Source organism: Helianthus annuus, chromosome 2, assembly GCF_002127325.2.
Source record: "Helianthus annuus cultivar XRQ/B chromosome 2, HanXRQr2.0-SUNRISE, whole genome shotgun sequence".
Lineage (NCBI taxonomy): Eukaryota > Viridiplantae > Streptophyta > Magnoliopsida > Asterales > Asteraceae > Helianthus > Helianthus annuus.
Window position 1 is genome coordinate 60,907,933 of NC_035434.2, and position 25,837 is coordinate 60,933,769.

Below are 25,837 nucleotides of genomic sequence, written 5' to 3' on the forward strand. Positions count from 1 at the left end.
ATGGCAGAAAACCATGATCGATTGCAAGATGAAGAAAACCCTAATTTGATGACAGAATAATTAAAGAGATGAACTTGGGTTGGTGAGGGGTTGGTGTGGGTTATAAATCGGGAATTAAAAGAGTTAAGAGGGAATGACCATTTTACCCTCATGTGTATTGCACATGACATTTTTAACTGAGATTTCTTTTACAAATATTGATAACATCTATATATAATCTAAAATTTAGTTACATGTTCTATTTTAAAATCAACATTTATGATGTTTTAAATGCAATACTTAAATTAATATTGATTAAAATAATATATTACAAAATCATAAGTCCGCCTCCATCCACCTTATTCCTTTTAATTAGGGTTCTCTCAACCTCTGAAGCTGTGGAATCGATCACACCATTTCAAGGAACTCCTTTGGATGTTCAGCCTACGGTGAACGGTTGGTGTCGGCTGCCAGAGATGGAGACTTCGGTGGTGTGGTGCGCTCGGGACTCGGGAGGCCAGAAGAGGGTTTGAAACGTAGGTAATTCTGTTCTTGCCAATTATTAGTGTTTTGTGTGTATTGGTTGAATTTGTTTGTTGATTGGTGATTAGGGTATGTTAGAAACAGATTTGTAAATTGGATTATTATTTGTTTGGAATCTGTACTATAAACTGATGATTTTAACTTGAAATAACAATAGTGGTAATTTTGAATTGGATCCTTGTGTTTTTAGTGAAGTGTATTGATTTGATTTTGGGATTCTTTTTGGTTTTATTTAGAAACAATTTTTGTTGCATAAAGACTTCACTTTTGTATGTGTTTATGTGTAATTGAATATGTATTTTGGTTGGTGATTAGGTTTTGTTAGAAACAGAGTTGTAAAGCGGATTATAATTTGTTTGAAATTGCAATAATTAGTTTAAATGCATGATGCATACTCACATCCAAAACATCCCACAATGATGACATGATAATTTGGTTTGATACTGAATTGAGTTAGGTAGTAATTTACTAAAGCAGATGGTGTGATCTTGATGTTTCTTGAAATGGGTTCTTTTGCTTTTTTTTTTTTTAAATAAAGTTTATTGATATGATTTTGGTTTTTTTTTTTTTGCAGAAAGTTTGGTTGGATAAAGGCACAGGAAAAGCTTGTGTTTTGATATCTTCCAATGGATTAGCGATAACTGGGATTGACGATCGTAGATACTGGAGTTGGATTTCTACAGAGGAATCCAGGTGAAAGTCTACATCTATATTCTAAACATCTTCACACATGTAAATTCACTATAATTCTCCGATCTGCACATGTGTACGAAGTTTGTTATGAGGAAGAGAGAGCAAAATAAAAGTAGAGAAATTAGTTAATTAGGTAAGGAAATCATTTAATCTTTTTATAAATATACCAACTTTTATTTCACTTTAAAAGAAATGAATGGTTTAGATTTGTTCTAGCAATTCTGCTTTCAACCCCGCCTTTTGGTTTAAAAAGTGTCGATCAGGGGCAAAAAGGCGTGCCCCTGTGTAGTTTTGGGTCAAAGTTTGGTCAAAGCTACGGTGCGTTGAAGGTTAATATGTAAAAGTTACTTAATCGATGAAGAAGTTATGAACTGTTTACTTGATAAATAGGTATATATATGTAAAATAGATGAGAGATATGCTACTAATATATAAGGCTTATTTGGTAGTTTTTTATGCAGATTCCGTTCAGTTGCTTATCTCCAACAAATTTGGTGGTTTGAAGTCGATGGTGAGGTCGAGTTTCCTTTTCCTTGTGGGACCTACACCCTCTACTTCCGCCTACAACTTGGGCGGTCAGGCAGGCGGTTTGGGCGGCGTGTCTGCAACTCCGACCATGTTCATGGTTGGGATATAAAACCTGTGAAATTTCAGCTTTCAACTTCAGATGGGTATGGCTCTAAACATTTTCTATGTAACGGATGCGATTGGAAACCCGGTATTACTTGGACATTATTGCTTGATAATGGAGCTGATGTTAGTTCAGAAGCCGAAAAGCAACGAGTGATCATGTGTTTAAAAGTCGCGGTTGAAAGAAGGGCACCCGAGGGTGTGCGTCTCGAGCTATTCAAACCCGACAAACCCGGACTGTTGGCCCAAGTGACACGAACGTTTAGAGAAAACGCGATGAACGTAGCACAGGCCGAGATATCTACAACAATGGGTATGGCTCTAAACATTTTCTATGTAACGGACACGATTGGAAACCCGGTATTACTTGGACATTATTGCTTGATAATGGAGCTGATGTTAATTCTATGAATTATTGTGGTTATGTTGTTTTTTTTTTGGTGTTTTGTGGTTTTAGATTGTTGCATTGCTGCTTGATAATGGAGCTGATGTTAATTCTAGGAATTATTGTGGTCAGGTAATCATTCTTCGGTTTCGAAATCGACATGGACATCCAATATTAGCTCCGAAGATATGCTAACCGAAGTTCTGTCGTATTTCACGCAACCATCAATACCGGAGAAGACGGAGCGTATCTGGTACTTATTCAGCCTTCATAGTTCATATTATCATACATTTTAAAAAAAATTTATGAAATGGTTTTTGTTTATTTTGCTAAAATTGGTTTTTTTTTTTTTTTCATTTTTTCAGGAATTACCAAACGATTTTCAAATAATATTTTAACCAATTAACTCATCCATTTTATTTAATAATATAGATTTATACATATATAGACTTCTCATATTCAGATTCCATAACATCAAAATATATGTTATCATCATTTATTATTATTATTATTTGTTATCATTAATGCAATTAGATGTGTGAGCAACTTTACACCTGATGACTTCTCATATTCAAATCCTATAACATTTTTGCATTTAAACTTTCATTAAAATGAAAACTGCTAGAGGTCATCCCAAGAGCCTACTTATCGTGTTTCTATAAATACACAGCCACATTCAAGCATCCTCCCTTTCATTATGCAACCTGTGACTGAATATCGGAAGACACCTGCCAACATGAAGAAAACCACTGCTGTTGCTAACTGTTCAGAAAGTTTGGCGACTCTTGAAGAAATATTACACCATGATCGAGAAAATAAGAAACACACGGTATCAACACTTTCTATAATTTCGATTGTTTCCCCCGGCATTATTATTATCCATACATTAAATATGTTTCTTCTAATCCATGCAGAATGCTGAGTTCAATTTTCGTGTGGTGATTAAAGGCGTACGTAATAGCGAAGAGTGGTTCAGACTTATGTGTGGAGGAGGAAAATGCATGAAAGGTGTATCGCGTGATCACGGGGAGCTGTGGTGTGAAAACCCAGTTATGTTTCCCCGAGCAAGGTTCGGTTTTTGTATTCTATAGTTATATGCGTTGGCAAACGCCTTTATACACTTTCACATCTGAAAAAAAAACTTTCAGCAGGTTCCATCTTGAACTTGATGTGCTCGATTCCACGGCAAATGCGGTCATCGTGTGCTTCGATGACACTGCACAGATTCTAACAAGCACCACTGCTCAGTCTATACTCAATGTGGAATCGGGTCTCTCGCATATCTACACCGTTTATTCCGAAAGCATCCAGGATAGCTTCACTCCAGTCATGATACAGAAATCTAACGGTAGCATCTCAGCGCTCCCAAACTGCTTACACTCACTTGTGGGCACCACCCGAACCATCCAAGTTGACACATCCACATACTACCATCATGGGGCCTTTGAGAGCTTCAACTGCAAGCGTGTGCTCCCAGACGAAACCAATTGTCAATCCGTTGGATCTACCACTCATACTCCCATGACTAGGAAGGGTAAAGGGGCGATGACAATACCAACACCGGTTAAGCTCTAAGAAACAATCAGAAAGTACATGTAAGTTTCTATATATACTTTTGACTTACCAAATTCCATGAACCACATAACTACATATCCATTTGTGTTGTGTTTAAGTAAATGTTCAAAATTGAATATTATATGATACAAACATCATGTTTATTTCTTTATGACTAACTATGAAACTGATACTTATTAAATGGAAAAAATATGAAAAAATAGATATAAATAATATAAACTAATAAATAATAATAAACAAGAGCTAACATATGTTTTCAATATATTACTTTTAATCTGATAACAGTTTTGATCCATACAGGTAAAAGTGAAAAAGATAACCCATAAAGTTTTATAACGAGCATTGTAATAATATACTGTTCCAACATTATAAAATAATATTTTATTGTAAAATTGGAAAAAAAAGACAAACCTGGGCTCTCACGAAACCGCAGAGTGCAAAGGTGGAAAATTGACCAGTATATAGACCATTTTCGTCCGAATGACCAACATTAATTTGGACTGAAGCATGATCCTTTGAAGTGATCAGCCTATTGGTGGCCGAACTGCAAAATAGAAACGATCGACACCATTGGTTTTGATATGTGCTTTTTTGATTTGAGAACGCATACGAACCCATCGCTTTAGTGTTAAAATGCGTTGTAATGGAACTTACTCGCGGCAAGTCGGCAGGTTACCTTTCTTTATGTCGATTATGATGAAATTTGTAGTGAATTTGTTTATGCTTCTTTGTTCGTTTGGATATTTAAGTTAAATCATTAGTTTATGCTTTTTTCCCCTATTTATACATGCCAAATAGCTAAATGGAATGAATTGAACTTCAACGAGCTTGAACTGCAGTTCATAAATGGGAATTTACTTGAACGGAGTTACATTCTATCAACTTTTTAGTACAAAATAATGGAATATGAACTACTAATATATACATCATCCAGGTTAAAGTTCTGCCTAAGTTTTTAGTACAAAATAATGGAATATGAACTCCTTTAAGTTTTTTTTTCCTGTAATGTATGTTTTTAGACTTGGCATACATGTTTGTTCTTAAACAGATTCCGCAAACAAAGTTTCCTGTGCTATGCACGCCTTAGATTTTGTGTGGCCGGCTTATGGTACAAGCTCTTATCACGTTTTGTATGGCTTCTCTTATATTGTCTTTTGGCTAATTATCTTTTATCCATACATAAACATTTTCCCCAAACGCACAACAAAATGAAGGACACTAACTCTTGGTCATGCCGTGCATCGCACGGGCCTACCCTCTAGTAAAAAACTAAAAATTAATAAAAGTTACACATATCTATACGTATTATTTTTATCTTTCTAATATTTAAAAGACGGAAAGGCATATTAGAAATATTGTATGTATATATTTTATTATTTTCTCTTATTTTTATATTTTATTAATTTATAAAATTAAAATGTTTAACACTTCAATTCCTCCACATATTTTATATTTTAATACATTTAAAAGTAAAATTCATCAATATTAAATAAAATAGAGTAAACTGCCATTTTGGTCCCTATGGTTTGGTCACTTTTGCCACTTTAGTCCAAAATTCAAACTTTTTGTATCTGGGTCCCTGTGGTTTCAGTTTTATTGCCATTTTGGTCCAAAAATGAAATCAGGTCATATTTTTCTTATAAAATCCTGCTATTTTGTCCTTTTCCGCAGGGGCAAAATAATCATTTCTTTTTTATAAATAAATACTATATTTTATAAGACAAATATGACCTGATTTGCCCCTGAAGAAAATGAAAAAATTATAGGATTTTATAAGACAAATATGACCTGATTTCATTTTTGGACCAAAATGGCAATAAAACTGAAACCACAGGGACCCAAATGCAAAAGATTTGAGTTTTGGACTAAAGTGGCAAAAGTGACCAAACGTCAGGGACCAAAATAACAGTTTACTCAATAAAATAATTTGAGCAGGTTCATGAGCTTCGGCCTAGCTCGAGCTCGACTCGTTTATAAATCGGCCAAAACGGCTCGTTTACAACCAAGCTTTTTGGAATGACTCACGAGCTTTTTGAATACCATGTTTATTTTTATATTTTATTAATTTACACACCTTGCCTCAAATTTCGATTTGGTCCTTCAGCAATTAGTATTGTGTCAAAGTTACCGACTTGACATTTCAAGCACTTGAACATTCTTATTCTCACTCTACGCTAACGCTGCCCTACCACCGGTGATCGGAATTTTGTTCTGCCTTCCACTGGTTTAAGCAGTCAGGACAACAACCACCACCGGCAGTCACATACGCTGCTCCGGCGACCTTCCTAGTACATAGTAAGAATCTATCTCAACAAATTCCAGAATTTGGCACCCTTTTATTTGAATATCAGCTTGATTACTTCCAAAGCCAACATTAACATGTATTGTAAACTCCATAAGAAAAAAAAAAGTCGTTAATATAATAATCTGTGGGGTTATTAAGCATTTTCAAAATAGTGCCCACAAGGTGTTTGATAAAATGTCTGAATGACAGAATGAGCAAGAGACCACCCCCTGGTCCAGTGGCTGTACTGAGAGGCCATCGTGCTTCTGTCATGGACGTTTGCTTCCATCCTACTCAGAATTTGGTATTCTCAGGGTTAGTATTTTGATCATACTATGTTCCCATGCTAACTGTCACATGAATTAAAATTGGGTTTTTTTTTTTTTTTTGTGCAGATCTTCAGATGGTGAGTTAAGAATCTGGGATAGTGTGCAACATCGAACTATTTCATCGGCATGGTGTGACTGCGAAGTCTTGGCTTTGTTTTGTATTTTATTCGGTTTTGATATGACTTCTACATGGTGGGGGGTGTTGAATGCAGGGTACATAGTGCTGCACATGGGATTATAAGTGTTTCGATTGGAGACAACAAAGTTATCAGGTTCTTGTTAGCTTATTTCATGTTCTTTAATTTCAACATTTTGGTGGTAATACTATCTAACTGTGTTCATATGCAGCCAGGGCAAAGATGGAACTGTTAGGTGTTGGGATATTGAAAAGGGGGAGTTGTCGAGGTATCTGTTCAATTCCCTATGAATTATGATCATGTGTGGGTCGGTTTTGTAATTTGATAAATGAAGTCTAACTATAATCCAACTGATATTATGCCGTTTTTCGGAGTTTCTGTGAAATAATGGAGTCTAAGATCAAAGACGTTTACTTTAACATTGAGTTTCATAAAACCTTTTTTACTTCAAATTTTTGCGTCAAAGAGGTTACAAAAAAGGAATAGCTCCTCCATTGAGTTGATAAGTGCTTCTTTATTTACATAATTTCAGTCAATAAGCTTCTCAGTTCTTAGCAATGTTATACACCATATCATAGTTATTAAAGGCTCTAGGCGCACTCGAGGCGCATAGGCCTCGCATGGGGCCTAGGTGCAAAGTGCAAAAAATGCGAGGGCCTGAGAAAAAAAGAGCGCAGAATGAAAAAAATTAAAAATATTTTATGCATAGTTATTAAAGGCGCAAGGCGCACTCAGGGCGATTTGTTGGGTCCGATGCTTTATTTGCGCCTGGGCGCTCGCTTTAATAACTATGACATGAACCATAGTTATTAAAGGTGCGAGGCGCACTTTGGGCGATTTATTGGGCCCGGGGCTTTATTTGCGCCTAGGCGCGCCTGAGCGCTCGCTTTAATAACTATGATTTTATGTATTAGAAAATTAGAAAAAGTGTATTGTACAAAATGGCTTAACGTACGCTACGTACGCGATATAAAATCGCATGTGATAATTTTGATGAAATCGCATGTTGGTTTTTTGTAACAATTTCGCATGTGATAATTTTGATAAAATCGCATGTTGGTTTTTTGTAACAATTTCGCATGTGGTAATTTTGATGAAATCGCATGTTAAAAAACCAACATGCGAAATTGTTACAAAAAACCAACATGCGATTTCAATGTGGGATGAAGATCTGACGGCTGAGATGATCGCGTACCTAATGTAGGATAAGGGCTCATGTGCGATTTCAATGTGGGATGAAGATAGCTTTTGTTTATTTTATTCTATTTTTTAAATAAAATAAACAAAAGCTATCTTATAACTTTTAATATCATCTATTTAGTACCAAAAGTTGTAAAATACTAGTGTAGAAAAGTAGTTTTCCTTAGATAAATGTAGAAATCTGGCTGGAATCGTGCCAGAATTTAGAGAATTTAGCCGGAAACTATCCAGAATCTAGGAATCTTGCCGAAATCTGCGCCTGAATCATCACCTAGAGAATTAAAGCGCAATTGCCTTGACTTAAAGCACAATTGTCTCCCTAGCTTGGAAAATGGGCCTAGGCGCAAGATGGAATGGCTTTTAACAACTATGCACCATATGATAAGATCATCATCATCATCATACTCGGTAAATCCCACCAATAGCAAAGCTAAGGTAGGGTCTGAGGAGGGTAGATGTAGACAGCCTTACCTCTACCCCGTAGGAATAGAGAGGCTGCTTCCAGTGAGACCCCCGGTTCGACTGTAGTTTCCTATCAAGCCTTGGACTTAAGACACATAACACTCAAACAATCGGGACAGAGACTGATTGGTGTTTAGTTGATACATCTCTGAAATGCAGTGTTACCAGAATTTTGTGTCAGTCTCTGTAAATTTCCATTCGTGTTTAGTTGCTAAGGTTGTTAAGAGCCCAAGCTTGACTTGAACTCACCTCGTTACTCATTAATGATTTTGGAGCTTGTTAACAAGCCCTTGAGCCTTAATTTCTAGAAAAAACCCAAACATAATTTGAAAATGTGAACAACCTGAGATTTGAACAAGCAAAACTGTAAATCTGCTATATATATGTGTGTGCGCACGAGGGAGAGCGATATTAACCAAAGTTTAAGATTAATAACTACAAGTTTAAGATTCAACATCATGAGAACCACAAGTTTAAGATTCAATGTCTAAATATAAACAGACTTTCACTTGTTCTTTAGAAGTTTTTTGGCCATTGCTATGCTTCGTTATTCTTCTTAACTTAAAGAATAATGCATTCTTTTAGTATAAGTCTTGTCTAATGATGTAAATAAAAATATTGTCATAAACCTACAGTTCCTATCCTCATGTATTTGACAAAAAATGTCTTGAAGTTTTCAGAAATAAACCCTGTAAATCTTACAAATGTGTTCCAATAAACAAGTGATATTTAGTTGTGTCAGTTAAATTATTATAAGACACCTATGTAATTGTAGAAGATAATTTCTTTTTGTCTGAACAGGATACCTTCAGCCTCAATTGATGCAAATTTCTACCACTTCTGCAAGCTTTCGCTAGTGAAGAGGCCTGCTGCTGAAACAAAAAAAGCTGAAAAACTGACACCTCATCACGTGGAAGAAGTAATAGAAGCTTTTAGTCAAGAACGTTCTCATGGCATCCAGGAGGAGGCAGAAAATTCCGGCATATTTAGAAGTACATTTTTATTTTCTTTACAATTTGTAGATGGTTTACTTACTAGAGGTGTCATGATGGGCGGGTTGGGTAACGGGCCAAAATGACTTCGGTTTGAAATGGGTCACATTCTTGGTATGGTATGAAATGGGCCCGGCGGGTTTATGTATTCTTTTTATAAAAGAATAAATATGGCTGCGTTAGTTATGATTATATATAAGTATTAGAGTAAAAGGCCATTTCCGTCCCTGAGGTTTGTTTTTCCGCATCTGGATCCAAAAGTTTGAAATCTTGCCATTGGACAAAAGTCGCAAAAGTAGTCAAACCTCAGGGACAAAAATGGCATTATGATAATTATCTAAATGTTCGACTTGTTCCCCTTTTAGCTATTTTATTTCGGTTTGTCCCATTTGAGAAAAACCACAACTCAAATCAAACTGTCCATAAGTTGTAAGCACCGTTTGTAATGTCACATCGAGGTTTATTAACTAGCATTTCATATAATTTTCTGATATCAGATGATGACTGTCAGGAAGGACGTCCATATGTTGCAACGGCTGGCGGAGAGCGTTCAGAGGTATTCACTTCACCACCAATTACTATTTCCTTCTTAAATTCCCTTTCTTATTTTATCCACATGACATTTTAATTGAAGTATCAAATAAAAGGTTGAAATATGGGATCTCAATGCTGCAGAAAGAATTGCAACTTTACCACATTCTTCCGGTTCCTCTATAAATGAATTCACCAAAGGAAAAGGTACTTGCTCACATGCTACATTATTTTATTACTAGATTAATATCCTTATTAGAGAGTGTTTGGATTCGCATTTTAGACCTAATTATCTGATCGTTGTGACTTGATGACTCAACAATTAGTTAGAGTGTTTGGATAAACAGACATGGCTTCTAATTATTTGATCATTTAGGGGTCAAGTAGGGCTGCAAACGAACCGAACATTCAGCAAACAGTTCATGAACCGTTTGGTGGAAGTTCATTTGTGTCCGTTCGTTTTAGAAATGAACGAATTTCGTTCATTTAGTTAAATGAACGGACATGAACAAAGGCCGTGTTCGTTCATTTATGTTCGTGAGCGTTCGGTAACGTGTTCGTTTATGTTCGATAACTTATGAGGGTTTTTAATTCTTATATATTATTCAAAAACTTTAGAATTCCCACTAATAAAATTTTATATATTATTCAAATACTTTAGAATTCCCACTAATAAAATATTTAGTCAATATTCGTGTATTGTGCAGTACATACCTTTTAACAATTTGGGTGGAATTATATAATGTTTGTGGTGAAAGATGCCAACTTTATTCGAAATTTAATATATGTTTGTTTGCGTTCGCTAGTGTTCATGAATTCTTGTTTGTGTTCACTTGTGTTCATGAACATTCGTTTACATTCTTTGTATTCATTTGCGTTCGCTTGCATCACTTGTGTTTGTTACCTATATTAACAAACGAACACGAAAACGTTCATTTAATTAATGAACAAACAGGAACAAAAAATCTCGTTCGGTAAGTGTTCATGAACAATTCGTGAACACGTTTATTTCCTTAACAAACGAAAACGAACAAGGCCTTGTTTGTGTTCGTGTTCGTTTGGTTCGTTTGCAGCCCTAGGGTCAAGTAATAATCAGTTTCATGAAAGCTGCGACAAAAACAATGGTTTAAGAGTGAACCAAAATTACGTAACTACCGTCTTTCTAAATGTAACTTGACAGACGTTTACTCTCATTCAACAAAAAATCTCACCTTCTTTCACAGTATTGTCCTTTTTAGTCATTTTTTAATTGATTTCTTAAATAATAAAACTCGCCAAACCTCACGTGCCTTGTAATCCGTTTCGTTATTGTTTCACAGGTATGTGCATGGCAGTTCAAGCGTTTTTTCCTTCCGGATCACAGGGATTTCTACATGTCTTAGCAGGGTTTGTCACTTTGTTCTTATTTCCATTTATCCTAGTTTTTTTACCCTTCTTTAAGCAATTTCAATTTTCTATTTTTAAATTTGAGTAAACGGCCTTTATCGTCCCTGAGGTTCGGCTAGTTTTGTGACTTTCGTCCAAAGGTTTGTTTTTCTGCATCTGGATCCAAAAGGTATGAAATCTTGCCATATTCATCCGGCTCGTTAACTCCATCCATTTTCCGTTAAGCGAGGGGTATTTTTCGTTTTTTTTTGTTTAGCAAGGGTATTTTTAATACTTGTACATTATGCTAAATGCTTGTACATAAAGTGAAAAAGACCGAGTTGCTCTTTAAGTTAACAAAAAGATGCAAATACCCCTGACTTAATGGAGAATAATGGATGGAGTTAATGAGCCGGACGAAAATGGCAAGATTTCAAAATTTTTTGGATCCAGATGCGGAAAAACAAACCTTTGGACTAAACAAAAGTCGCGAAACTGGCCAAATCTCAGGGACGAAAATGACATTTTAATCTTTAAATATTAATAAATAATCAGCGAGTAAAATATGATTTCAGAATATTTTTCAATAAATATCTTTTTTTTTTTTAATAAAGTTGAACAGCGGATTTTATGCATTTAAAAACACTTTGGGCCATGTTTGTTTTGTTTCCTTTTTAGCTTAAACTTTTATAACTTTTTCCCTTTGACCCGTTAGAGATAAAACATAAACCGAGTCGATCATTATGTATGCAGCTATGAGGATGGAACAATGGGTTGGTGGGATTTAAGGAATCCCGGGGTCCCGTTGACTTCTGTAAGGTTTCATTCAGAGCCAGGTTTGTTATGACTGACCACTGAATTTTCATTGCGAGCCTCGATTACTGTTTTTTATAACCAAATGCTCGTTTGTGTAGCCATGTTATTTGTATGCTTATACTTGCATATGGATTGCTTTGTTTTACTAGTTTTAAGCCTGTCTATGGATGAGATGTTCAGTGGGGGCGTTTCAGGAGGCGCAGATGACAAAATCTTCATGTTTACTTTGGATCATTCGTTGGTATGGAAGCCCATATTTATGTTGAAATCAACTTCTATATAACATCGTAGCCGGCATATCCCCGTGGTGTACCAAAATTTTGGATTTGGTCCCTAGCTTTTCAAAAGTACGTGGATGGTCATATGTTTGCACTTTATAACGCATTTAGTCCCCAACTTTTGTCAAAAGTACATGGATGGTCCTTGTGGTTTGCACTTTGTAACGCATTTAGTCTCTAACTTGGACCTGCTAAAACCTTAAAATTTGTTAGCTGGTGACTAAATGTGTTACAAAATGCAAACCACAGTGACCATCCATGTTCTTTTGAAAAGCCAGGGACCAAATCCAAAGTTTTGGTTAACCACAGGGGCCATCCATGTACTTTACTTACTGAAACTTGAACGGATAAAAAATCAAAGTCTCTTCTTTAATGCGTGGATTGTTTTTTTCAGATAATAAAATTTTTATAATCATATCCGAGACGCCAATTATTTGTAAAATATTAAACTTGTACATAAAGTGTTTTTGGTTGGTTCCGATCCGACCCATTTCCACCTGTATATTTGACCTGCTACCCAACACATCCATTTTGCCACCTGTATTATATATTGTTCTTTTTCTGCTAGTTTTATGGAAATATGCTTCCTTGGTCTGACAAAAACACTGAACAATTTAGTTTTGTTTGACACGTGTTAGGGTTCTTGTGTGGTAAAGAAAGAAATTAGTTTGGAGCGACCTGGCATAGCTGGCACTTCAATCCGTGCGGATGGCAAAATTTTCGGCACTGCTGGTTGGGATCACAGGTTTAAAATTTTAATCCATTCATTCATTTGAAAACGGCTGTGATTTATCAATAACTGGTCAGGCGGACAACTACTTAAAAGAAAACATCTCGAGTGTGTCAAACTCACATAAAGTGTATCCAAACACTTACAAAACTCTAAATTGCTTCGTTTTTAAAACGTCAGATCATTAATACAACCGGATGGGTCAACCAGACTGTCTCGTTTTGGTCTGTGTCTACAACTAATAATGTGAACCGTTACCAAACCTTCTTGTTTAGTTAAACACTGCTTCAAAACTTTTTAAACTGATCGGTATGATTTGTGGTTTTATTACTTGAATGAAACGACACTGTCCTGCCGAGTTTAAATTGATTAATATAATATTTGAATTATGTATTTACTGAAGTAACCAAATTTTGTTGACATAAGTAGTAACTCAATGTTTAAGGCATAGGAAAAGAATCCATTTCATTTAACTTTATTTTATTTGTAGTACTAGGTTATAACCCCGTCCGTGTATTACACGGGTCAAATAAATGAATTTTATATACTAAATAATAAAACAATATATCTTTTAAAACCTCCTTTATTGCACGGGTTGAATAAATATAATTTTATATACTAAATAATAAAAAGTTATATCTATAATAACCATATTGTACGGGTTGAATAAATATAATTTTATATACCAAATAAAAAAGTTATATCTTTAAAACCATGTGGATTACACAGGTTGAATAAATGTAATATTGTTTACCAAATAATAAAATAATACATCTTTAAAAAACCTCATTTATTACACAGGTTGAATAAATGTAATTTTATATACTAAATAATGAAAAAGTTACATCTTTAAAAATATGTGTATTACACGGGTTGAATAAATGTAATTTTCTATAATAAATAATAAAAAATATATATCCTTAAAAAACCCCGTGTATTGTACGAATTGAATAAATCTAATTTTATTTATCAAATAATAAAAAGTTATATCTTAAAAAACCTCATGTATTACACGGTAAAATCTATTTGATACCAAACTAAACAGAACGTTCAAATATATAGTTAATATCAAGAGTAAATTACGATTTTGGCCTCTATGGTTATATCACTTTTACCCTTTTAGCCAAAAAATGAATCTTTTAACATCTGAGCCTCCAACGTCTTTTTTCTAATCCTTTTTGGCCCCAAACACTAACCTCGTCCATTTACTTTTAGGGGCCAAAATGGTTAGAAAAAATGACGTTGGGGTCCAAAAGGATTAGAAAAAGAACGTTGAGGGCTCAGATGTTAAAAAATTCCTTTTTGGGCTAAATGGATAAAAATGATATATAACCACAGGGGCCAAAATCATAATTTACTCTAATATCAAATTAGATCACTAAGTTTGAATTTGAAGTAAATAGATAAATATAAAAGTAATAATAATTAAACTAAATAATATTTAGTAGAAGGATTATCTATAATTAATTAGAAGAGATTAAACTAAAATAATAATTATTCATAAGACATGACCTAATATGATGACAAGTTTCCCAAAAATGGTTTCTTTTATTATATAGTATAGATCTTTGAGTTTTATCTGATTTGTATTGTGGTAGAATCATATATGTACTCAAATGTTTAATTTGTTTGTAATAATTTGAGTTAATTACAAGGATGGTAACATATTTCGTCCCAACTGTTAGCCGCACCATAACAGTGTTGGTCCCTGATACCAAAAAGCATAAAATATAAGAATCATCAAACCGTAAAACAGTATTAGTTGCGGATCACCGGTTAACGTATTTCCAAGAGCCTTTCTAAATCTCATCAATGATCTAATCCTCAATTATTATGTGATGACAGGATCAGGATTTACAATTACAGAAATGGAAATCCTTTGGCAATTTTGAAGTATCATCGTGCCACGGTATGCCATTAGCCATTGCTTAGTAAACCACAGTTGACCCACTTACTTATAAGTAGGTTATGTTTTATCCTAAACGGGTCATAACCATCAAATGTTTTGTTCCTTTTTGCAGTGCAATGCGATTTCATTCGCGGCAGATTGCAAACAAATGGCTTCAGCATCTGAAGACACCACTGTGGCACTTTGGGAGCTTTATCCTCCCCGGCCTTCTGCTTAAATTAATTTATTTCATTATTAATTATCTCGATCAAAATAGTTTTGTTACTATAAACTCATGTGGGCTGAATCGGTTATATAAAGGAAGACGGGTTTCAAGTGCGTGATAATACCATCCAAAAAAAAGTCTTCGACAGGGCTCTCTTTTCGGGGGAACTTAAGAGGGTGGAAGTTGGGGTGGGTTGGTTTGGTAAGAGGTCGATCTGGGTTTGGCAGTAAAAAAATCTTATTTTTTTGGTTTTCAGGCTTTTTTTAGAGTTAATTACGTTTTTCATCCCTATGGTTTATTAAAAATCACTATTTCAGTCTATTAGTTTAAAAATTGCCAAAACAGTTACTATACTATCACTTTCGTAACTATTACAGTCCACCTCCGTTAACCTTATCCAATTCACCGTTAAATTTTTTATGAAAAGACTAAAATACCCCTATTACTTCAAGAATTATTCATATAATTACTATCTATACTTTAGAGACTGGGAGTGATATATTTGTTTTTTCTTATTTATAAAAGTATGTAGTTTTTTTTAACAAAGGAGTATTTTAGTTTTTTTTTACCAAAAACTTGATGATCAATTGAATGAGGTTAAGGGAGGTACTTGTAATAGCTACGAAAGTGATAGTAAGGGACTGTTTTGGCAATTTTTAAACTAATTGACTGAAATAGTGATTCTCAACAAGCCATATGGACGAAAAACCATAATTAACCCTTTTTTTTTTTTTTTTTTTATAAGAATTGGTTTGTTTCATCAATTATGATAGAAAATGTGTATTAAAACGGTTTTGAACATTGTACCAATTAAGAATACACTTTAGGTAATTTGGCACATATTTTATATCTTTTTGTTAATGATTTAGATCCTCTAGGTTGTTAATAGTTTATTAGATAAAACGGGTTTTACAAAGGTTACGTGCACATAAGGTGACCTTTAGTAGAAACTGGATTTTAAAAGAAATGGAACTTTAAAGTATTCAATTATCTAGGTATCGTATTAGGTGATATCCCATTGATTACATAAAACCGATACGATATTTGTTACTCGTATCAAATTTAATATATTAATGTATTGAGATTCTTAAGCGTTCAGAACCGTACATATGAGTAATGGATATTTCAAGTTGAGTTTTGAAATAAGTTTTAGGTCGCAGGCGATTTAAATTTTAATAAGTCATTGTATAGGAGTTTCTGAACTATAAAAAATAGGTAATAGCTTCCCTCTTGTTTGAACCGTATAATTCTAATCTGCCTTTGGCACGACCTCCTAACACCACAAGAGAAAAAAGCATCAACAATAAAAATTCTATGACGAGGGCATGAACAATAAAAAAAATTATGACGATTAAACCTCTACAACGACAAAAGGTTTGTTGGTAATATCCTAAAAATATTTAAATACAATGATGCAAAATATTTAAATAATCTATTAGTGAAAATCCTATCGGTAAATTTCATAGGCTGTTGAATTTAGATTAACCACAACTATATTTATGGAGTATCATCGTCGGTAACAACCTTTAATGGATATATCAAGTTGAGTTTTGAAATAAGTTTTAGATCGCATGTGATTTAAATGTCAATAAGTGATTTTATAGGAGTTTCTGAACTATATAAAACAAGTAATAGTTTTCTTCTTATTTGAACCATCTAATTCTAAATTTGTCTATGGCACACCCTCCTAACACTACAAGAGAAAAGAGCATAAACAATAAAAATTCTATGGCGGTTAAACTTCTACAATGACAAAAGATTTGTCGGCAATATGTCGAAAAAATATTTAAAGACAATGTTGCAAAATATGTCAATAATCTGTTGGTCACAATCCTACTGAAAACATCATCGGCTGTTAAAATTAGATTAACCACAAGCATATTTATAGAGTATCATCGTTGATAACAACCTTCAATGAGGTATTACACCGCCGACAATACCCTTCTGTTTTGTATCGTATAAAAACCTGTGAACCCAACGTATATTGAGTAATCAAGTGCTCATAAATGAGTGTGAGGTTGGGTTGAATTAACAAAATTTTTGAAGTTAAATTTGACCTCCACTTAAAGATTAATGGTGGGAGTCTTGGAGAAACATATATCTAGGTTTATAGTCGAATACAGAATTGAGAATACAGATACTCGTTTAATTATTATACATTATACAAATGAATTCAAAGTTCTCATGAATAGTGATTCATATGAAAAATAATTTGATATTTGTTATTCTTATAATTACACATCAAATTGTTATTTTTGATTTTTGTGACATCAAATTTCTTAATTGTTTGATGTAAGTAATTAAAAATATATATATTTTTCCATAATTAGATTTATTTAAATGAGCTAAATTATTCCTTAGAAGTTGAAATAGCGTAAAAATAAATAAGGGGGCTACTAAACGTATCCCCACTTGTTACTTTTTATACCCCCTTTCCATAAAAGTTTTAATGTGATTTTATAGAAAGGGGGTATAAAAAGTAATAAGAGGGGGGGGGGTATATTTAGCCTACCCCTTTCCGTATCAATTCGGTTCATCATACTTCCTGCCCTCGCTATAGTAACCGAATTAAAAACAAAAAATATAAAGTTGTGATATGTCTAAAAGGTGACCGACACGTGTTTTACATCGATTGAAAACCATAAATTCAATTACTGTTACCAGTTCCGATTACCGATGTCGGTACCGATGTTGTTTGGTTGGAATCAGCACAGTTCATGATGGTACCGTACGGTACTTACACCTGTATAGTTTACGATACAAAAATACTCTATTTTAAATAAAGATTTATACTATCATGAAAATAATTGAGCACAATTGCTTATTCATTTTTTTTAAAGTTAACAAATGCACGTTAATATAAAAAATCAAATCAAATAAAAAATTAAATGGGTTAGTGTATATAACAATACCAGTACCAGTTCGAAAAATACCAGTAACGTTACTGATATTCGATCGGAATCGGTTCAGTTAGTTAGTCACAACCCTGTACTATACCAACACTCGCTATAACTTACGTCAAAAAAACACCCTACAATCATACAATAAAAACAATTACCGTTATCGATTCTGACTATTTGAATACTGATACCGGTACTGTTGCTCTTCGATTGGAATCGGCTCGGTTCATGACGGTACCGTACGGTACGTGCACTTGTATAGTTTACAATACAAAAATATTATAGTTCTAATACAAATTTATACTATCAAAAAAAATTAAGCACAATTGCGTATTCAGATTTATTAAAAAGTTAACAATGCACGTTGTTTGAGAAAAATCAAATTGAATGGGTTAAAATTGTATATAACGGATACTGGTATGCGGTTCTAATAATACCTATAACGATACCAATCTTCGATCAGAATTAGTTCAGTTAGTCACAATATTAATACTATACCAACACTCGCTACAACTTACAATAAAAAAATCACCTTATAATTATTTATGGGGTAGGCTAAATATACCCCCCTCTTATTACTTTTTATACCCCCTTTCTATAAAATCACATTAAAACTTTTAATATTTACCCCCTATACAAATTATCATTTAAAAAATTATTCTTTTTGTTACAAAACAAATTCAAAAGTGTAAAAAAAATTACTAACGTTTTTTTAAATATTTATTTTTTTAATTTTTATTTAAATCATATTTTTAAAGTTTTCATATATTGTTTCTAAAGACACTTTCTTAAATAGTATTTTGATTATGTTTTTTTTTGAACATCTTTATAAATAAATAATAACATTTTTTCTTATAAAAATAATAAAAAATGTTTTGAACTTTCTTTTTGAAAAAAAGTCTATATTATGTTTTTTCCTCGTCTAGTTTGTATTTTAAAGGTCTTACTTTTATAATTTTTAATACTTTGGACGTGTTTACAAAATAATTAACAATTTTTATTTATCAAAAAAGTAAAAAAAAATATTTTAAAATAGCGTTTACAGCCCATCTATGTAAGTGAACAAATAAACAATAGATACTAAAATTATTTTATCAAACTATAAATTAACAATCTATATAAATTCAAATTTAATTAGTGTAAAGAATATATATTATAAACCTGTTAAAACCAGTTTAAGACTTAGATCGAAGTGAACACTTTTCTAAAGCAAAATAAATGGATAGGGTTGATTCACAAATATTTTTCTCTTCTTCATTTAAAAAATATATCAAACTGGTTGATTTCAAAAATATATATGGATTTTTTTTGTAATCAAAAGTAGGTCATTCGAAACCAAAAATCACAAAAGACTAGATTATATATTCTCGCCGTATAGTGTGAGAAAATCACACTAGTTAATATTATTATTTTCGGCATGTTAGGTTTTATTTGAAATTGAATTGAATAATGGTTGAATTCGAATAATTCAAGACCAGCCGTCTACACAAAAGACTAGATTATATATTCTCCTTCACTAAAAGAGCTTAAGAAGTGGTAAAGACTTTAGAGCTGGTAGAATCACCGAAAGCTTTTACTACCATAGCATTCAATTCTTTCAATATTCCCTTTTTAGTTGTCTTTATTTCATTTATTTATTTAATTCTTTTTTTCAGTCACATGCAACTTGAATTTTATGTGAAGTATGTTTATATTAAAATATTGATATAGAAATGGAATTTTTCATCTCAAGATTCTCTGTACTTCTCAAGCTTCACAACATTAAATTTCATTTCTATCTTTTTCCTTCCCAATCATCCCACACTCAATTTGTTTTAACTTCAACTAGTATTAACCACCCCGCGTTACAGCGGGGACGTAAAATTATGTCAAATAGCATCAATGTCATACCACCGCGAGCGACCACCAACACTGAAATTGCAGCGAAAAAATTAGATCGAAACGTAAAACATAGAAAATAATAACTAAGTCGATCTAGGACCCGCACGTTATGACGAACTTGTCAAATAGGAAAAAATAGACGACGTAAAAACATTAAACTACACGCGTACGTTGCATCATATTAACTTGCAAAACTTAGAACGGAGCGTAAAACGAAACATAAAAACTTTGAACCACACACGTACGTGGCCCCATGTTAACTCGCAAAATGTAGAACGAAGCGTAAAACAAAAAGGTTGCGAAATATGAAAAGTATAGGGGACCAAAGTTGAAAGTAAAAAAATTACGAGGTTAAACTGAAAAGATAAAAAGTTTTGGTTAAAAGTAATAACTCAAATAGTTTTGGATTAAAAATAATTTATCAAATACTTTTAGACTAAAATTATAAAATCAACTTTTTTTTTTGAAAACTCCCCAAACATGATGTACAACACCTTATGCATAAATAAGTTGATAATTTATAGTATTTAAATTAAATTTAAATTTAAATTAAACAAATTAAATAAATAGATTATTTCTTATTTTCTTTAATTTATTAAGAAGTATCTAAAATATATAATAATTAAAAAAAAGGATAAGATTTCAATAATTTAAGGTTATCAAATTTGTAATTATGTTTTATTTAAGGTTATCAAGGTTTGTTACATGTAATCCAACGTAGCATAAAATAGTGTTACATGGGTGATCTCGGTTGTTTGGTGAAACCAACACTCACGTTCTCGATTTCCATTGGTACCGCACTAACTAAATGTGATGGTGTTGCATGCACTAACCAAATCGCCACATCTCCATTTTTTCTATACTGAATACGTTTTCCTCATATCGTGTCACCTAACATCTCTCTATTATAATAAATCAAAGTGGGTTTGGCTGAGGTGTCATCACCACAAGCCACCTCCCTTCTCTCTCTCCTAGGTGTCATTTTCTGGATTTTTTTTAATTCTATGTGTAAATTTATGAGATTTTTCTTTTTTTTATTAAACCTAAAGTCAAATAGATAAATGAGGTGGCCGACAAAATATGTCTCTCTCTTCCTGCAGTATGTTGAACATACTCAGTTGAACATGAAAGAGGTAATCTGTTCCTGCAGACCAGAACCAACAAACAAAAAGTTAAACATGAAAGAGGTAATCAGATTTCAAAATTCAAATGGATTTCAAACACCGTCTCTAAATTCCCCCTTCATTCTCAAATGACAAAAACCCTAATCAGATTTCAAAATACAGATCTCTTTCTTTCATGGTTCTCTTTCATCGCCCTATTTTCCCCTGCTATGTGCCTTATGAATCAGTTGTTACATGATTCAAATTCAATATTTCCCCATTCCTTTATACATGATTCGATCGAAACTGAATCAAAGGTATCACATGAAGCTTTTTCTTGATTTCCCCTTTTGCTATTATTAGGGTTCTAGAGATGACCACTGTTGTGTCACATAAGAGGTTTGCGATGGAACAACGGTGGTGGAACCTTCGAAGATCGACTGTGACGGCGGTAGTTAGGGTTCCAGCTGTGAAATCCACTTTCCAAGGGTTAATCTATAATGTTCATCTACACTTTATTAACCACCAAAAATGAGGTTTATTTATTTAAGAACGAAGATTAAGTAAAACTTGTATTTTTAACTTGGTTTCTTGAAAAATTATTCTTGAAATTTTAGATCTACAAGACTTACATCTCATTTTAATCATCATTTTTCAAGAAAAAAACATATTCTTTCAAGTTCATGTCTTTCATGAGGATGATCTATTAATCTCTAATATTTTCATCCTCTCATCTTGCTAGATTATGTTTTTAATCATGATCTAGCAAGATCATATGATGATCTACATCATTTACATAAGTAAACAACAATCAACACATAAACAACATGATTTCTTCATGATTTAAGCTTATGTTCATGTTCCATTCTCTTGATTCTTAGTGTTCTTCAAGATTAACATTATGTATCATTCTTTAACCACTTAGATATGATGTAAAATGAAGAGATTAGTGTTCTTACTACTAGCTCAAGGCTAGGGATGATCAAGAGAAGAAAAGAGGTGGATAAAAGCAAATGGTGAAGGTCCTTGAACTTCCGAAAGCTCCTAGCTTCCTTATGCACCTTCTAACACCCTTGTATATGTGTGGAATGTATGTAAGATGAATGATGATGATGATGGTAGTGTGGGGAGTGTTTGGCCGAGAGCTATGGGGAAGGGAAGGAGAAGATGGTGTTGGTGATATGAAGATGCAAATGAAAAGCTTAGACTTGTGGTTATACTTATAATATGTCAACACAAGTTTATCTAGTGTGTAATATGTCCCAAAAGACTAGACAAGATCAATTAATTTAATCAAATGAAATCCATGGGGGTGGGGGCCTTGTTAGGCCGTGGCTAGGTGGGGGGGGGGGGGAGGGTATAGGCTAGGTTTCAACTAGTAATTAGTTAAGTTAGTTATAATTCAAGTATCTAGTTAGGGATTTAGTTATTATATATTTATATAGTGTCTTATGATGTTCGGGGACCATAACCAGCTTGGTAATGTTAAAACAATGCTTCTAGTGAAAATTTGGTGTTTCGAGTATTGTCCGGTTGTTCGGTTGGTTACCAGATCGTTAAGGTGCTAAACTATGCAGCTTAGTGTGCTTTATGTTACCTTTTATGACAGTTTTGATTCCCGACACTTAGGAAAGCATTCAAGACCATTTAACCATATTTGTGGATGATATTAGTTTGTTTAAATGCTGAATTTGCTGATTTTCTGCAGAATTCTGCAGTTTATGTGAGTTTTAGGCACTTTCCGGCACTTAAACTATCTCTAGGAAGACAGTTTTATGATCCTTACTTTCCTATACACTGCACTAGTGTAATACTTGATTTCTGGCTCATTATGTGTCTCAATACAATGTCTGTCTATTTACTGAACTTCGTTAGCATTTTTCTGATTTGTCTGATAACTGTGCTGCCGGTGCTTTGTGCATCATTCGAATCAACAAAGTTTGTATGCAGTAATGATATGTCATTTGCAATATATGATGCACATGTATGTATATGGTACTAATCAGAAAGCAATTCAAGTAATTAATTGTAATTTAGCACAGTCATTAAGCACTAATCATTATTTAATAATTGTACGGATGCATGCAAATTTGACAGTTGTCACAATTTTATCATCGAATTAATTAATTCAAAACCTTCCATAACCGCCACTCTAATTTATAGGAATACATTTTTTTAAATATCTCTATAAAACACTACAAATAACACTGCAAACACTATTCAGCGCGTATATAACACCATTCAATAATTATATAACACCATTCAATAACTATATAACACCCTTCAATAAGTATATAACACCATTTTAAAGATATCTATAAAAACACTATGGATAACACTGCAAGTACCATTCAGCATGTATATAACACCATTCAATAATATATAACACCATTTAGTAAGTATATAACACCATTCGATAAGTATATAACGCCATTTTAAAGATCTCTATTAAAATACTACGAATAACACTGAAAAATCACCATTCAGCACATATATAACACCATTCAATAAATATATAACACCATTCAATAATATATAACACTATTAAAGACACTACAAAACACCATTCAATAGTTCATAACGATGTAATAAGTACATAACACTACAAAAAAGATATAACACTACACACTATAACACACTATGAATAATATATAACACCATATTACCCTATTATAACACTGTATAACACTACAACCCCGTAATGGGGGGCGTTTGAAACAGCAACGACACGATGGAGAGTGGTCGGACCGGTGGCGGAGGTGCGACAACTTGAGTGGTTCTCGGTGGGAACCGATTGGAGTAGGTGGGTGGCTTGCGATGGTTGTTCGGTGGTGTCCAACAGGTCTGATTCGGAGATGTCGATGTTGCTGTATCAATGATGATGATGATGATTTGAGATGTAAACTGATGATGATGAAGATTCGAGATGGATTATTGATGATGATGATTGAAATTCTGGAAGAAGGAGGAGGATTCGAATTCTGGAAGAAGAAAGAGAATTCGTAATTTTAGGGAATTGATTTACAGTTTCCTATTTTCATGTGGATATAAAAGACACAATTGCCCATACAATTTTCAAATCAGTCCAAACTAATAAAAACATTTTACAATTTGGTCCCTATTGATCTCAACCATTAGATCAAAAGCTGAGATTCTTTCTTATCGTTCTCATACTTTTGGTATTTTTTTTTACAGGTACCTCAATATATATATAGGGGAAGGTTCATTGGGGAACACTAAAAAAGTGGGGAACAACCGGGAACTGACTCAAACGAACTCCGATTGGACTCATTTCAGCGGCGTTGGAACCGGCTCGTCGAACCCTAACTAAGATCTCTTAACCCTAAACCCTAAATCCTAACTCCTAAACTCTAAACCCTAAAGCTAAAAAATAAGGCTAAAACCTAAGCTAAACCGTAAAATCTAAACTATAAACCCTAAAAGTTAAGCCCTAAAGGCTAAACTTAAAGCTAAACCCTAAACCCTAAAGCTAAACCCTAAACCCTAAAACTAAACCCTAAGGCTAAACCCTAAGGCTAAACCCTAAAAGCCAAACCCTAATATATTTAGGGTTTAGGGGTTATGATTTAGGGTTTAGGGTTAAAAGATCCTAGTTAGGGTTCGACGAGCCGGTTCCAACGCCGTTGGAATGAGTCCAATCGGAGTTCGTTTGAGCCGGTTCCTCATTATTCCCCACTTTTTAGTGTTCCCCAATGAAGTTCACACACACTATATATATATATATATATATATATATATATATATATATATATATATATATATATATAGGGGAGGGTTTAAATGAGAACGCTAAATATTTGTGAGAACCGTGAGAACAAATGAAAAAACCATGAGAACTTGGTCAAAAACAATTCAAATTCAAATTTTTTTCTACACTTATCATTATTATTCGAATACAATATTAGAAATTCAATTTACACGTTTAAATTTACGTGAATTCATAAATAAAGAAAATTTACACATGTGTAAGTTTGCCATTTACACATGTGTAAATCTGCTATATTTACACATGTGTAAAAAATCTAAAAAGAATGATTTTGAAATGAGAAATGAATTATTTGATGTTATAAATTCTTGTTTTGATGTTGTATCTTAATTACAATGAGGTTTGTATAAAAAAAATTGTTTTTGATTGGTTTTTTCATTCGTTCTCACGGTTCTCGCAATATTTAGCGTTCTCAAGATAACCCTCCCCTATATATATATATATATATATATATATATATATAGGGAGGGGCTCATGCGAGAACCACCCATATTGTGAGAACCTTGAGAACCAATGTGAACACAACCTAAAATAGCTAAAACAACCTAAAAAAACCTAACCCCCCCCCCCCAAAAAAAAAACCTAAACCCCCCCCCCCCAAAAAAAAACCTAAACCCCCCCCAACCCCCCCCTCCACCACCAAAAAACCTAAACCCCCCCCCCCCCCCCCAAGATAAATGCTAAAAAAAACCTAACCCCACCCCCCCCCAGAACCTAAACCCCCCTCCCCCACCTCCCAAAAACCTAAACCCTCCCCCCCTCCCAAGCTAAAATGCTAAAAACTAAACCCCCAAAAAACCTAAAAAAATCTAAAAAAGTCAAAAAAAATCTAAAACTTATTTTTTGAATTTTTTAATATTTTTCATGTTAAAATCGCTACTTTTAGAAGCCAAAAAAAAATATAAAAAATATTAAAAAATTCAAAAAAAATTTTTTGTGTGATTTTTAGCTATTTTTAGGCATTTTTGGTGTGTTCACATTGGTTCTCGCGGTTCTCACAATAAGAGGTGGTTCTCGCATGATCTTCTCCCTATATATATATATATATATATATATATATATATATATAGGGGGAGGTTCATTTGAGAAGAAAATTTAATTGAGAAGAAAAAGAATAAAGGGT

The 25,837-nt window shown here is 33.4% G+C and overlaps 2 protein-coding genes across 11 annotated transcripts; both read left to right on the forward strand.

The window, feature by feature from the left end:
* The first annotated feature begins 319 nt into the window (after window positions 1–319).
* On the forward strand, window positions 320–3,961 carry LOC110918552. Of its 8 annotated transcripts, none has more exons than XM_035984141.1 (8): window positions 320–515; window positions 1,097–1,215; window positions 1,665–1,886; window positions 1,982–2,158; window positions 2,363–2,483; window positions 2,901–3,059; window positions 3,145–3,299; window positions 3,382–3,961. In XM_035984141.1, exons 6-8 carry the CDS (start codon window positions 2,928–2,930, stop codon window positions 3,803–3,805), a joined length of 711 nt encoding a protein of 236 aa, XP_035840034.1. In that variant the 5' UTR covers window positions 320–515; window positions 1,097–1,215; window positions 1,665–1,886; window positions 1,982–2,158; window positions 2,363–2,483; window positions 2,901–2,927; the 3' UTR covers window positions 3,806–3,961. The 8 variants fall into 8 exon arrangements, 7 of the variants coding, with proteins under 7 accessions (XP_035840034.1, XP_035840031.1, XP_035840027.1 ...); XM_035984138.1 differs by having other exon boundaries at window positions 327–515; window positions 1,677–1,886; window positions 2,303–2,483; XM_035984134.1 differs by having other exon boundaries at window positions 329–519; window positions 1,677–1,886.
* Window positions 3,962–5,739: 1,778 nt separating this feature from the next.
* On the forward strand, window positions 5,740–15,164 carry LOC110918574 (protein DECREASED SIZE EXCLUSION LIMIT 1). 3 transcript variants are annotated; one of them, XM_022162880.2, is made up of 14 exons: window positions 5,740–6,100; window positions 6,300–6,404; window positions 6,485–6,547; window positions 6,631–6,690; window positions 6,767–6,823; window positions 9,019–9,209; window positions 9,721–9,765; window positions 9,885–9,947; window positions 11,060–11,126; window positions 11,859–11,941; window positions 12,071–12,162; window positions 12,838–12,944; window positions 14,775–14,838; window positions 14,951–15,164. In XM_022162880.2, exons 2-14 carry the CDS (start codon window positions 6,301–6,303, stop codon window positions 15,053–15,055), a joined length of 1,101 nt encoding a protein of 366 aa, XP_022018572.1. In that variant the 5' UTR covers window positions 5,740–6,100; window position 6,300; the 3' UTR covers window positions 15,056–15,164. The 3 variants fall into 3 exon arrangements, with proteins under 3 accessions (XP_022018572.1, XP_022018565.1, XP_035840043.1); XM_022162873.2 differs by having other exon boundaries at window positions 5,753–6,100; window positions 9,707–9,765; window positions 9,857–9,947; XM_035984150.1 differs by lacking the exon at window positions 5,740–6,100 and having other exon boundaries at window positions 6,306–6,404; window positions 6,485–6,495; window positions 9,707–9,765; window positions 9,857–9,947.
* The last annotated feature ends 10,673 nt before the right edge of the window (window positions 15,165–25,837 follow it).